General features: G+C 39.7%; 1 protein-coding gene across 2 annotated transcripts in view; it reads right to left on the bottom strand.

Moving 5' to 3' along the window:
* The window catches only part of gpc1b (glypican 1b), a 145,046-nt gene that overhangs the window by 49,985 nt on the left and 81,293 nt on the right, over positions 1–13,768 (bottom strand). For both annotated transcript variants that reach the window (XM_086072557.1, XM_086072548.1), the window contains exon 2: positions 7,312–7,470. In XM_086072557.1, the coding sequence (XP_085928683.1) occupies positions 7,312–7,420 (109 nt within the window). In that variant the 5' untranslated portion in view covers positions 7,421–7,470. The remainder of the gene's footprint in view (positions 1–7,311; positions 7,471–13,768) is intronic.

Below are 13,768 nucleotides of genomic sequence, written 5' to 3'. Positions count from 1 at the left end.
TTCCTGCAATAGCCTTAAAAAACCTTAAATAACTTGTGACCTTGCTTACTTTAAAAAACCCTCATTTGCTCATTCTGATTCGCTTGGGAAGTGGTGTAGTGTATTTCATTCATCTTGTTTTTCATCTTTTTTTGTTCCTTAAATCTTAACACTTTACTTTTGAGTCAGCCAGTCGTCTCAAAAGTTTCCAGTTCAAAATCCTGCTGCTTTGTCTCTTAACTGGAACATAGAAGAGGGAGCACTTAGCACTCATATTCTGACTTCTGTGCACTTTGGGTTTCATTTCAAATCAGTATTCTGTGATTTGTTTTCAAATTTCTAAATGGTCTTGCCCCACTTTGAGTTGTTCCATTTCAATGCAACTGCTCGGTGTCTTAAGTCATCTGACCAGCCGCTCCTGGAGTGGCTGAGGTTCAAGCAGAAGCTCAGATGAGATACAGCTTTTTCTAAAGCTTTTTTTTCTAGAGCTGCTCCCAAGCTAAAGGAATAACCTCTTGGGTGTTTGTTATTGTTTTTGAAATTATGTTATGTTCAATTGTCTTTTGTTTGATCGATTTGTATTTGTGTACAGCACTTTGTTAAAGGTGCAGTTGTTTTTAAAAGTGCTGTAGAAATAAATTTGAGTTGCAAGTTGAATTGAGTTGCATTATTGTCTTACCGGTCTCAATGAGAAAATGAAAATAAAAAGCGGCACAGTCAACGGCCACATTGGCTCCACCTACACAAACTAATGAGATCAAACAGAAGAGGTGTAATCAAATTCTTCTTCCACAAAGATGCAAATCAACTGCAAACTATAACCACAATAATAAACACATTGTTAAAATCAATGCGTGTGAACATTATTGCATTTGCAGAGGCAGAATTGTTGATGTGCTTCTTGTTTTGGGTCTCGTCAGATTGTGGAGGTGTCCCTAATGTTGTGCCCAGTGAGAGTACACAAACACAAACTCCTGCGTTGCAGATGCCAGTAATGGCTCTGCTGGGTTTCGTCACCACCTGCCCGCTTTCGAGGCTCCATCTGTCTTGCACACCTGGCTGCCAGCCACCATTTTTTCCATCCCATCACTGTGTGTCCTCATTGACCTTTTACATCATCCTTTCAATTTGGAAGCCAAGGCTCGTTTTTTTTTTTTTTTTTTTTTTTTATCTACACTTTCTTGAACCATCAATTTCCATTCCCATCTGCCTCATTTCCTTTAACCTATTTTATCTGCCCCCACCTTTTTTCTGCATTGTACTCCACTGTTTTAAAAGCTTCACCCATGAAGCCGAACACAAACGTGAACAAAACGCCCATTTCCATGCAGTCAAATTACAACCCGGCAAACAAATAAAGCCACATCAGCACGCTCACATATAGTCTGCATAGACTCGCAAGACCCAGATCCTCCATGTGTGCATGCTGGTCCTCTAATCTGTGGTTCTGGCGGCTTGCTTGGGACCTTTTCCAAAGTCAGTGGACCAAAAAAAGGTCTAGGCTGCCTGGGCTGGAGCAGTAACACCCTACACTTAGTCACATGGCGCTAGCTAGTCCACACCCTGCTAAACATAGCCAGATGTGTCAGGACTGGTAGCGTGCTATATTGTCACTGTTGCTGCCATTTGGACACAAGAGGAAGTGGTTGGAGGAAAATGTATTCCCCGTTTTGCTTTCCACATACTAATGAAAAATATATTTGACATGAAGGGAAGGGAAAAAAATCAGAATGAAAGAGTGAATCTGGTTATCTGAATTTATAGGGTGCCCCCAAAGTGACTTTACACTCCCTTATTTGATTTTGTTTCAGGTATCATGTGAAGCCATCAGCATTATATGACCCCCAATTGACATTGAAGCAGCATTGCGGAACTGCTGCCTGGCAGTCCCCGATTGCAGCTCAGTACCAGTTTGAGAGGCTTTTGGTCACCGTATTGCTGCAAAGCGTAGTCCAATTTTTGGAAACAGGATCTGTTGTTGACAAACAAAATTGCTGCAACTTCCACGACTCGATAAAACCACAGAACTCTTGGAGCGGGCATTTGTGCAAAGTTATGAAAAGTCTACCCAGCGGGGTGCACTGGACTTCAAGATCAACATAAGTTTGAGTGACAGGACCCAATGTATTCAATATAATGATTTGTGTTCCGAAAATTGTGAGCATCCACAAGGGGGAGCCCCAGGGGTCCATTTTGGATTTTCTCTTTTTCATATGGTGCATAATTTGTGAAATTGAATGCCGATGACACACTCATTTACTGACTCGATTGGTAAATCTCCGCAGAAGGCTTTAGATGTGGTGCAGCATACAATTCTGCAGATACTACTGGTCCTTAATGCAGACAAAACTAAGCCGATGTTGTTTTCAAACTCTTCAAGTGCTGCCCACAGTGTCCACTCTTGATGGAAATGAAATTGAGGTTTTTCATCTTTCCAAATATCTTGGAATCTTGTTTGACGATGCTCTCACTTGAGAATCGTGTGAAGAAACTGGATTTTTTTCCTTCCCAAAAATAAATTTAGTTTTTCTTCTGAGGTTAAAAAGCGTCGTGTCACTACAACAACTTTATCCATTTTAGATTATGGAGACCTGTTATATTTGAACGGTTCAGCTCTATGTATTACTCAATGACCGATCATTGTGAACTGTATTCTTGAGTGGGAAGTCTTTCTTCACCAGGAGGTTGGATCATTGTTACACTTGTATTTACAAATCTAATTTGTATGCCATTTTAAATAGTGTTGAAACTGTAACGTTTTGCTTTTTGTCATCTTCTTCTCCAACAGGGTTTCAGGGTTGTCACTCCCCACCTCCTTTATCCCTGCCCACATGTCCAAGTCTGAGAGTTCTGCTGTAAAGTCTTTTCAGCCCTAGGGGGGGCTGTGCTTGCCTTGTCGGCCCATGGTCGACGGCTCCCCTCTTTGGTGGACGGATGCCAGATCCACCACACCAGCATCTACTCCGCCCACTGGTCCCTGAATCAGTGGAGGTTGGTGTTTGTGGATCTCACTCTGCTTTATCTATCCTTCCTTCCTTTCTTTCGGTTTTCGTCTGGTCTTTTGTGGTCTCCCTAATTTGTTGGAATTTAGATTTAGTTTCTGGGGTTGGTGAAAGATTCTGGTTTTGTAACTGTGTGTAGTAGGTGGTGTCTAGTCTAGATTTCACTGGCATCTTTATTTTCTTTGATCCTTCCTCTGGTCTCCTGACAACTTCACGACTCTGACGGCACTTTGAAGTATCCGGTTATGGTGACGGGTATGGCATTTTTAACAAGTTTCAGGTGAATTAATGAGCACAAACTCACACTCACGCACACAGCATCACACACACACAAAAAAAGAGAGCAATGATGATGACATGTTGACTCAGCAAGACTGCCAAATGAACAATATTGAGCTCACAAAAAAAAGGGGAAAAAAGTATTTTATCATATGGCTTTATGTGCAGAGGTTTTGCCAGGTTCATACTGTGCCCCCTCTTTAAAGAGAAAGATCTTGAGCCTTGTTTTTTCCTTCTCACTCATCCTTATGATTTTGTGTTTTTTTTCCATCAAATAAACTTGAGGCTGTGGAAGTTTTACCTGTAATGACTACATTTGACTTCAAGTGGAAGATTATGCTGCTTCCCAACATTAAGTTGGTACAAGCTTACAAAACTGCTAAGCCTAAACTGTCAAATATGGACTCTGTTCAATTAATACCTCAAACGAAACGGACAAAAGGATGTGTAAAATGACTTTTGGGACATCCAGTTTTGATTAAGTAGCAGCAAATGTGGACGATTTTTGGCCTTGGTAGCTAGTCCATTGCTCAACTCTCATCTTTAGAGGTCATAAGAATCGTGATTCTCATTTAGTACGATTCAGAACCAAAATCGATTTTATTTAAATAATTTTATACTGTCTTGCCTTTGTCTGTGTGTGCCTTTATTTGGAGCGCTGATCATGTTGTACCCGGTTTGGCCACTGAGGGGCAGTGTGGTTCGATGCGGTCTAATACACTGTTAAGTTGCAGCCACATTAGAGAGTAAAAGGAAAAAGTTATTCCAATAAAAGTCGTTTTTTTTTTCCCAGCGTGGAGCCGTTCTTTTGAGTGATAAAAGTGCCGCGAGTAGCGCGCTAATTAGCATTAGCGAGTCAGACTGGAGCAGATCATTACAATTCCTTGCACATCTATAGATTGAAACAAAAATCATTGTCAATCAAATCATTTTGAATCAAAAATCTGTCCTAATCAAAAATTGAATCGGAATCGAATCGCAGGCCCAAAAATCTGAATCGAATCGAATCGTGAGACATTCAAAGATTCCCACCCCTACTAGTCAGTCAACAACAGATGATTATTGGACCTCAATGTCCCATGAACTCCATCCCCACCCTTTAACAACTGATGTTGACTGGGGTGAAGTAAGGGTACAACAAACGGGAAATATACAGCTGAACCAAGAGAAAACATGACTATGTCTAATTAACGCTTTCCCTTTGTTTATTCCAGATGTATTATTGAAGTGAATATAGATGAACAGAATCATTTCCAAATGAGGCAACAAAAAGATGCAATTCTCTGCATACTTTCTGCGGTAAAACCCTCAAATGTTTAGAGAATGAAGCTGAGTCACGCCGAATAGTGTTTATGTGTCGTCCGCATTGTTTACTGGCTCTTATTTTGCTAAATGAAGTGTTTCCCCCAAACTCAAAAGGTTAAGAGCCGAGAGATGACACACGCTAACTATGGAATTTGCACATCCTGGAAAGCTTTGTGCATTTGTGTGTTTTGGCCCTTCAGCCGTTATTCCTCTGGCACATCAGCAACAGCACCCGCAGCGAAAAGGAGCGAGAACCCGAGAATGAAGGACTCAGACCGATAGAGGGAACGTAAACAAATGTCATTGGGCCACTAATCATGGCGGTGGCAAAAGGTCAGACCAAGTAGCAAAGCCCGATCTGACAGATCTATTGTCAACCACCGGCCAGCACAAAACTTGGCGCTCCGGGGCAGCTCTCTGTCACGTAAGGCACACAATTTCTTGATGGAGCACTGGAATGTGCAGTATACAGTAAATGAATCTTATTTATAGAAATTCAACTTTTTGACTTTGACCATGAAAATAACACCCTACATATCTCAAGAATATGATTATGGTTAGTGTATGTTGGTGGTTGTTTTTTTTTTTTAGATTGTAATCTACTCTTGATTTCTGCTTCTATCTCCAAAGAGATACCGCGTTCATGTCAATTAGCACCTTTACATTACTGTTATGCATATTTTTTGGGCGGAAGTGCGGAACAGTTTGCTCACAGACACATTTAGATAACTCGACACTCATTTCACACTTAATGGACGTGTAGTCATTCAAGGCACCCACTTTTTCATACGAGCAATAACAAGTAAATTTTCCATAGTTTGTATTTTCATGAGATTTATCATTGCGAAAAAGTAAAGCACTCAAATAACCAATTCCAGTGTATGTTTTGCGTGCATGGCTCAGTGGTGGCGTTCGTCTCTCAACCCTGCGGTCGCGGGTTCGATCCCAGGCCCTTGCGACCACGTCGACGTGTCCTTGAGCAAGATACTGAACCCCAGTTTCTCCCGATGCAGCGTCATCAGTAGGTGAATGGGAAGGAAGTGTCAAGTTCTTTGAGCGCCTGAATAAATGGAAGAGTGCTATACAAGTGAAAGACCATTTTAAACTTGCATAAAAAAAATTTTTTTTAATATCTTGCTGAAGTAGATACCTCACAAGGTTAAGAAAAAACTGCCTTGAGTATATGGAAATCCAAAGTTGATTTAAATACGTGACTGTTTTGATGATTATCCATACAATACAGTAGTGCATTTAAATGCGCAGTTTTGGGAGGGAAAAAACGGTTATTGCTAAAATGTTGCCTTTATCTTTTGCCAACTATTTCTATAAATGTATCTGAGCAAGCTGTTCTGCACCTCCGCCCCATCGTTAAGAAACAGTGGGGATAATGAACATAATAGCGAGCCATGACTTGGCAGCTCGGCCGGACGAATTTGTGTTTGGCGATGTCATGCACCACGCCGCTACATTAACTGAGGGGATAATTTGATTTCTGGATGATGAAATTCTGCCTCAACGACAGATAATGCTCCGCAATCTTGACTGCCAACAGGGGTGTGCATCTCTCCACAAAAGATGATTTGATAAGATTCGTGATAATGGGGTATGACACGATTCAAGGAGGCGAGCACTTTAAAATTGAACGATTCCATTCTGTTCGATTTAGTGGGGTTATGATTTCATTCGATATGGTACGGCTGTACACAGTAAATTTTACTCTAAACAGGAGTCTAAAATTTACACTTGGAAGAGAGCGAAACATTCTGGGTACATTTTACACAAAGTATGTTTAGTGTGTACGAGAATTTGCCTAGCCCATGAAAACCCCCCAAAGATTTTGTTCACTCAAAAATTCTAAGTAAATTTTGCAACGACAGACTTTGACAAAATTTTAATCGTTTATTTAAAAATAAATAAAAGAGCAACAAACTCATGACCTTGAGCTTGGCAGACTTGGCACACGTTACCACCTGAGCTATGCCACACCTAATGTTTGCTTATATCCAATTTATTTATTTATTTTTATTTTACCCTCTTCCAAGTATAAATTGTATCTCATTCTGTTTAGAGTCAATTTCACTCGACATAATTTACTGTGGAGCTTAGTCATGCTTTCAAATTACAAATATGCAAGCTCAAGTGCATTAAATTCAAACAAACAAATCATCAGCAACATCAAAACAGATTGATATGCGGTGTGCAGCCCTCATAAAAGACAATTCGATAAATATCGACACAATTTTAAAATTAACGGTTCGATTCGGTTCATCCAATCAAAACTGATTTGAATTTGTTTTTGTTACACCCATCATGGGTACTCACTTTTAGTATGTGAGTGAGTGTTTGGGTGAAGCGAGGGTGATGTGATGGAACTAGCCACTGGTGGCTTTGCACAAGGTAAGCAGAGCTGCAAAAAGTTTTGTTGAGTTTGTTTGTGAGCAAAAAAGAAGTCCAAACGGCATTTAGAAGGCGTACACTGGATGTCATTTTTGACAAAAGCTGGACAAGCCTTTCATTTTCATTCTAACCACATGAAAATTAATTTGTCCATCTCCAGTGTGGACTCCAGTATGTTACCCACCATGTAGACTCTGCACCTCTCTTGTGCTAAATTTAAAGGGAATGAAAGGAACCGCTTTGATTGGCTGAGAATCAAATTGGCTGTGTTCGCTCCCACAACGGCGCGAATGCTAAAATTTCAACGTTGGCGCCGCTGTGCCACTTGCGCACACGTTTAGCAACTCACCATCGAAGGCCTTATACTGTCCTCCGAGGGAGACCTGCAAGGAGCGTCCGGCGTCTTTCAGAAGTCCCTCCATCTCTCCTCGGCTCCGCGTGGCTAGGTTCTCCTCCATGTCGCTGGTGCAGCAGGTGTAACCCTGGGGACAGATGCGCAGGTGCTCCCCTAGTGGGTGGAGAAAGCAGGGCGAGCAAGTAGTGTGTGAGAGAGAGAGAGAGAGAGAAAGAGAGAGAGAGAGAGAATTTGGGTGGGGAAAGACAGCAGAAGAGAGGCATTAGTGAAACTGTCTGTGTCATTGATGTCAACACTCAGCTACTTTGCCGCTTTATAATCATCTGTAGAGCAAGCACCGACATGACAATCGGGGTAAGCTGCGGCGGCTGCGTTGGCACTCAAGGAGACATGGGCTCACTCGTCTTGACTACCTGCCGAGATTCAGACAGGTCTTTGGCAGCGTGCTATTATATATGCCCACAATTCAAATGGCAAGTGTGCGAGCGCAAACACAGCCTGTCAAAATGTTTCCGTCTCAAGTCGAACTGCGATGCAAATCGGAAGAAAACCGTGTAAATTGCACTTTAACGAAGGAAGGCTTTGGACAAATTTCTATTTTAAGAGATGTTTTGTTCTACTTCACCTTTCAAGGACAAATGTACTCTCATTGGTATACATTCATTGTGTTGGATAATAATGCTCAGTTGCTGGGCATTTTAACACATCTCGACCACATCAATATTATGCAAGGCAGTTCAAAACACATCATTATCTTGCATTGATTGGTTAAAAGCTAACAACCGAGCTAGCTAACAAACTACTAGACTGATTTTCTAACCAGCTGCCCTAATTTTATGTAGCTGACAAGCTCATTAGCTTCTAACTAGCTACCTAGCTATGTACCTAACAATGAAACTTACTAGTGACTAGCTACCTAGCTATGTAGCTAACAAACTAACTGCGAGCTACTCACATGACAAACCAATTGCTAAAACATGTGCTGTGAGATTGAGCCCACTCCTCCTTAGAAAGTGTTTGACTTCAATATGTAGAAGCTTGATAATGAAAAGAAAACATGTTTACCGCCTTAATTAACTCATTCACTGCCATTGACGGCTATAGACGTCAAAAATTCATTTGAACTATTTCTATTAGTTAAAAAAATCCACTTCTGTTAACAAGAGTATGAAAGCCTAGAATGTTTTTTATTGTACATTTAGAACAGATATAAAATTCCTGATTAATCGTGAGTTAACTAGTGAAGTCATGCAATTAATTCCGATTTAAAAAATGAATTATTAATAATTACTTTGATTAGAGTCCTATTTTTGTAGACAGCAGCTCAGTGTAAAAACTGGCATATCTTCATTTTCTTGCCAGGGCAAATCTAATTTACCGGGAATTTGGCAGACCGTACTATGCCTCGCTGGGTGTTCTGGCGGAACCAGGATGTTTCCTACACTGTAAATCTGAACATTTAAAATAATCAAATCGATTAAGTACACAATATTAAATTTTTTGCAAAAACTACTACTAACTTAACTTTTTGAAGTTGGTGTAACCTTGTATGCTTTTATGAGTAACTTGTACTAATAATCTTTGATTAAATTGAACTATATTAGTTTTTGGTATGGATAACTTCAAAACGTTCGCTGTAACTCAATAAAATGTAGATATTGTGATAAAATCTTGTTTCTATCGTTTCAAAAAAGGAAATATTTACAAATAAAAATAATTGTATGTAGTACTGTACATACTAATGATTAGTCCTCATAGCAGGCAGAATGGTGGCCGACTGGTTAGCGCGTCTCTCTCCCAGTGCAGAGGTTGAGAAATCGCACTATTAATTTTGACCATAGATTAGCCATTAGCGTGACAGCGGATGGCTACGTTTAAGGTAGCACAGGTTGTGTTTGAGCAATAAGCATAATTTCATAAAAACATTTAATGAATTTTTTGCGTGTCACATTTAGAATATTTGTTTATATCAAAATATCAAGGTATTTTTTTTATGAAAGTAATTAACTAATTAGAAGGAGTATGAGCGTGTGCAATGGATCAAAAAATGCTGAAGACGTCCTCATAACATTAAATGTCAAAAGAATTAACACATGCTCTTCAAATTTGGCGGGAAAAAAATGTTGATAAAAAAAAAATGCCTTTTTTATTAGGTGATTAATCTGAATTCTAAAACGTGATTAATCTGATTTAAAAAGGTAATCGTTTGACAGCTCTATTTAAAACTAACTTATTATTTATAAGTTGCTAACTGAGAATAATTGAGTTGCTGTAACCGAAAGCTTCTAAGTAACTATGTATTAAAATAAATAAATAAATTGGGTGTCATCAAACCATTCAAGTTCTGGAAAACGTAAACGTTTGAGATAATCAACAACAAAAAAAAGTGAGACAACTCAAAAAAAGTGAGGCAACCGATTACCTCACTTTTTCTTTTGTTCTGCAAACGTATTCGGGTGCAGCGCATCTGACAAAATCTGGCAGCTGAGAGTAGACCAGTTGAAACAAGGTCCAAGTTGTGGTGCAGGTTTTGTAACGTGATTTTGGTGGATTTGATCCAGGCATATGCAGATGGATTCTGCTCTCCGTTATGTGTGGTGGATATCATTGTATTTCAGTCCTAAATATGAAATTAGCCACAATAGAATTCTTCTTGCAGTTCCTTACAAACATACTTTTCCCACGCCAATGCTTTCACCATTTAGACCATGCGCCTCATCTACGCTGAATTTAAAGGGAATAAGAGGAGCTGCATCACTTAGCCAGGAATCAAGTCCACTCATAAGTGCGCACATTTTGAACTCATTTTTAACTGGGCCCATCTACGAGAAAAAAAAAAAAGAAAAAAGAAAGAAAGAACACTCCACCCAACAATACACACAATACATGAACTAAATAGTACATAATAAAGTGTCTGGGGTAACTAATGAAGTGTCTGGTAAGTATGATTACACAAACACGCAACACATGGAACAAATCGATATTCTGGGTGGAGGAGAGGAACTTTGCAAAGCTTTGCATCATGCTGAATGTCGAAAATGAGAAGAACACTCCTGAAATCATGCATGTTGATCGTCATTGTAATTATATGATTGACTTAGTGAAAAATGTAATGATTTGGTTTTGATTGGGGGGGAACCAAGCTGCTGTTTTTTTTTTTTTAAACGTACATTTGTATTCGACTGTGTGCTGCAATGGGTTGCAAATAGAGTGCAGGTCATAGCATTTCCACCCTGATTGAGTTATTGCCTCTGTGAAGGAAGCAGCTGACTGAATCTCATGTCTAGCTTTGCACTGAAAGGCCCTACACAGTGATAAGCATTCAGTCATTCCAAACAGGCCAGCGACTCATCTCCTTCGTCTCCCTTGCTCGAGTCTGTTATTATACGGAGGTTATTTGAGCCAATGTTGCACTGGTCGACCTGGTCGGTGTTCAAAACTAATTTTTGAGCTATACAGTACATTCGGAACTGTCATCAGCTGTTTATGAAAATGGCATCTAATAGTAGTAGCGATCATAAAGGTGAGGTCATTTTTTTCATTTTCTGTCGTACTTAGACTCCCTCTAGTGGTATGTGAAAGAATCACCGCTTAAGTACATCCATCCATTGGTTTAATGTACAGTTTAGTTGTATTTACTTTTTTTTTTTTTTCAATACATTTTTAATAAATCTTCAAAAATAGTTGTTCAACTTTATTTTGGTACAATTGTAATTAACCGTTATTCTTTTTGTGTGCAATGTTAATGAACAAACTATGTATAATGATGTTACAGCGGCTTTTACTAATTGAATATACTTTTTGGAAATTCAACATTTGTTGGTCATAAAGATAACATATGGAAGTTGAAGATTTTTTTTTTTTGTTCAGTGTACAAGGTTTGAATACGACTGTATTTTAGCAGGTGACTTGAACTACATTCCCAACTGTAACTAGCTAACAACCTAGCTAGCTAACAAACTACTAGACTAATTTTCTAATCAGTTGCCTTATTTGTATGTAGCTGACAAGTTCATTAGCTTCTAACTAGCTACCTAGCTATGTACCTAACAAAGAAACTTACTGGTAAGTAGCTACCTAGCTATGCAGCTAACAAACTAACTGCTAGCTACTCACATGACAAACCAATTGCTAAAACATGTGCTGTGAGATTGAGCCCACTCCTCCTTAGAAAGTGTTTGACTTTAATATGTAGAAGCTTGATAATGAAAAGAAAACATGTTTACCGCCTTAATTAGCTCATTCACTGCCATTGACGGCTATAGACGTCAAAAATTCATTTGAACTATTTCTATTAGTTTAAAAAAATCCACTTCTGTTAACAAGAGTGTGAAAACCTAGTATTTTTTTATTGTCCATTTAAAACAGATACAAAATTCCTGATGAAGCGTGAGTTAACTAGTGAAGTCATGCAATTAATTACGATAAAAAAAAATTATCGCTTGACGCCCCTGATTTTTAATAATCTTTTCTTTTTCTTTTTTTAAATCGCGTCAGGCGATATTTTTTTTTTAATTGTAATTAATTGCATGACTTCTATAGTTAACTCACAATTAATCACACATTTTATATCTGTTCTAAATGTACAATATTTTTTTCCTAGGTTTTCATACCGTTAACAAAAGTGACAAAAAAAAGTTAAACTAATAGAAATAGTTAAACTGAATTTTTTACGTCTATAGCCGTCAATGGCATTGAATGAGTTCACTGACTCGACTTGATTATTGCTACCCCCCCCCCCCCCCCCATCTCAGGTGAATTTTATACTCCCGGTGTGTGTGCATGTCAATGATTATGCGTCTGCCAACTTTCCCTAACTGTCCCCCTTAAGCATCTCACCCGGGCCAACTTTGAATCGCAGCAATTAAAGGCAATTTCACCCACCTCGAACGGCAAAAAGTAAAGTGGAGTGTAAGGTGACATTGGGCACCTCTCAGCACCTTCTCAACTGGTCACGCTGTGACTCACACCCACACCCGCCAGGGGACAGCGTTTGTACTTTGGAGAGCTGTGTGCGCGCGTGTGTGTGCGTGTTTGTGAAGTGGAGAAGACGGGGAAAAAAACTGCCTGGGGAGGATAAGTAGTGGAACTGAGAGCAAAAAGAAGTAGAGGAGAAAACAGCAGGAGAAAACAAGGGAATGAGAAGAGGGAAGATTTATGTTGAAATAGTATACAGTCTGCTTAGAGGTCAGCTGCAATCTGTCACCCCCTGGGCTGCGTCTTTAAATGCCTGCGCTGTGTGTGTGTGTGTGTGTGAGGGTGTGTGTGTGTGTGTGTGTGTGTGTGTGTCCTATATCACTTTCCTCCAGTTCAACCTGCTTGCCGCGTCATTTGAAAGGACATGCAAAGAATATTCCCAAACACACAATACTGGCAATATTAGTGTCAAGTCTATCTAAATAAAACTCGGCATGATTGTTTCCCAGCATAAGTCTGCAGGTGTAAACACACGCGCAAGGGCACGCACACGCGAGCCTGACAGCTAGAAAAGGTCAGCTGCAATAGAGCATAACGGTTCGAGGTGGCTCGTGATACAAACATGGCCGACTCTATAAACATCAGTGTGTTTGTAAACGTCAGTTCAAATCTATTCAAGTGGAAGCACTTCAAACAAAGTATTGGTATGATACGTTGCAGTTACAAGCCACTCCCCAAATAGTTGTGCGGTGACCAGCGGGTGATTTAAAAAATATATTAAAGATGATAAAGATAATAATGTGTCCAAAGAATTGATTTCTACAATTCTTCCGAGGGTTTGATGCACGATGTCATAATTATGAATGAAATACGTTGACATCCACCACATACTTTGAATGTGCCTTGAGCATAGAATCTGTCTGCCTGCACCTCGTTCAAATTCATTAAAATGACCCATGACACAACCTGCGCCACAACTTAGACCTGCTTTCAGCAGCCATAAAATTTTGTCTACTTCCAGCCATCAAGGTGTGACGGGGGCATGTAAAAGAAAATGCCCTCAATCGTCCAGAACACTCAGTATGGCGCAGAGCAGTCTGCCAAATTCCAAAACACGCTGAAGTAGGTTTGATACATAATTAGTTAGTTAAGATAGCTAAGCTGCTTAGCAGCTACTTGGCTATTAGTTTGTAGCTAGGGAGTGAGAGTCCGACATAAGATTGTTAGGTACAGTGCATAACTAGGCAGCTAGTTAGTGGCTAGTTTGCCATGTGCAATAGCTAGTTAGCAAATAATGTGTTAGGTACACAGCTTGGCAGCTAGATAGCAGCTTAGTTTGGTACATAGCTTGGTAGCTAGTTAGCAGTTGGTACATAGCGCAGAGCTTTGTATCTCATCAGCAGTTTGTTGGTGAGGTACATACAGTCATTAGTTCCCTAGATAGTTTGCTTGATACATAACTAGTTAGTTAACAGATAGCAAAGCTGCTTAGCCTAAGAAGCTACTTGGCTATTAGTTTGTAGCTAAGGAGTGA

This window comes from Leptonotus elevatus, chromosome 1 (genome assembly GCF_054856555.1).
Source record: "Leptonotus elevatus isolate MCC_2025b chromosome 1, RoL_Lele_1.0, whole genome shotgun sequence".
Lineage (NCBI taxonomy): Eukaryota > Metazoa > Chordata > Actinopteri > Syngnathiformes > Syngnathidae > Leptonotus > Leptonotus elevatus.
The sequence above is the reverse complement of the archived record's forward strand: the minus strand, read 5'-3'. Positions and strand labels throughout refer to the sequence as shown.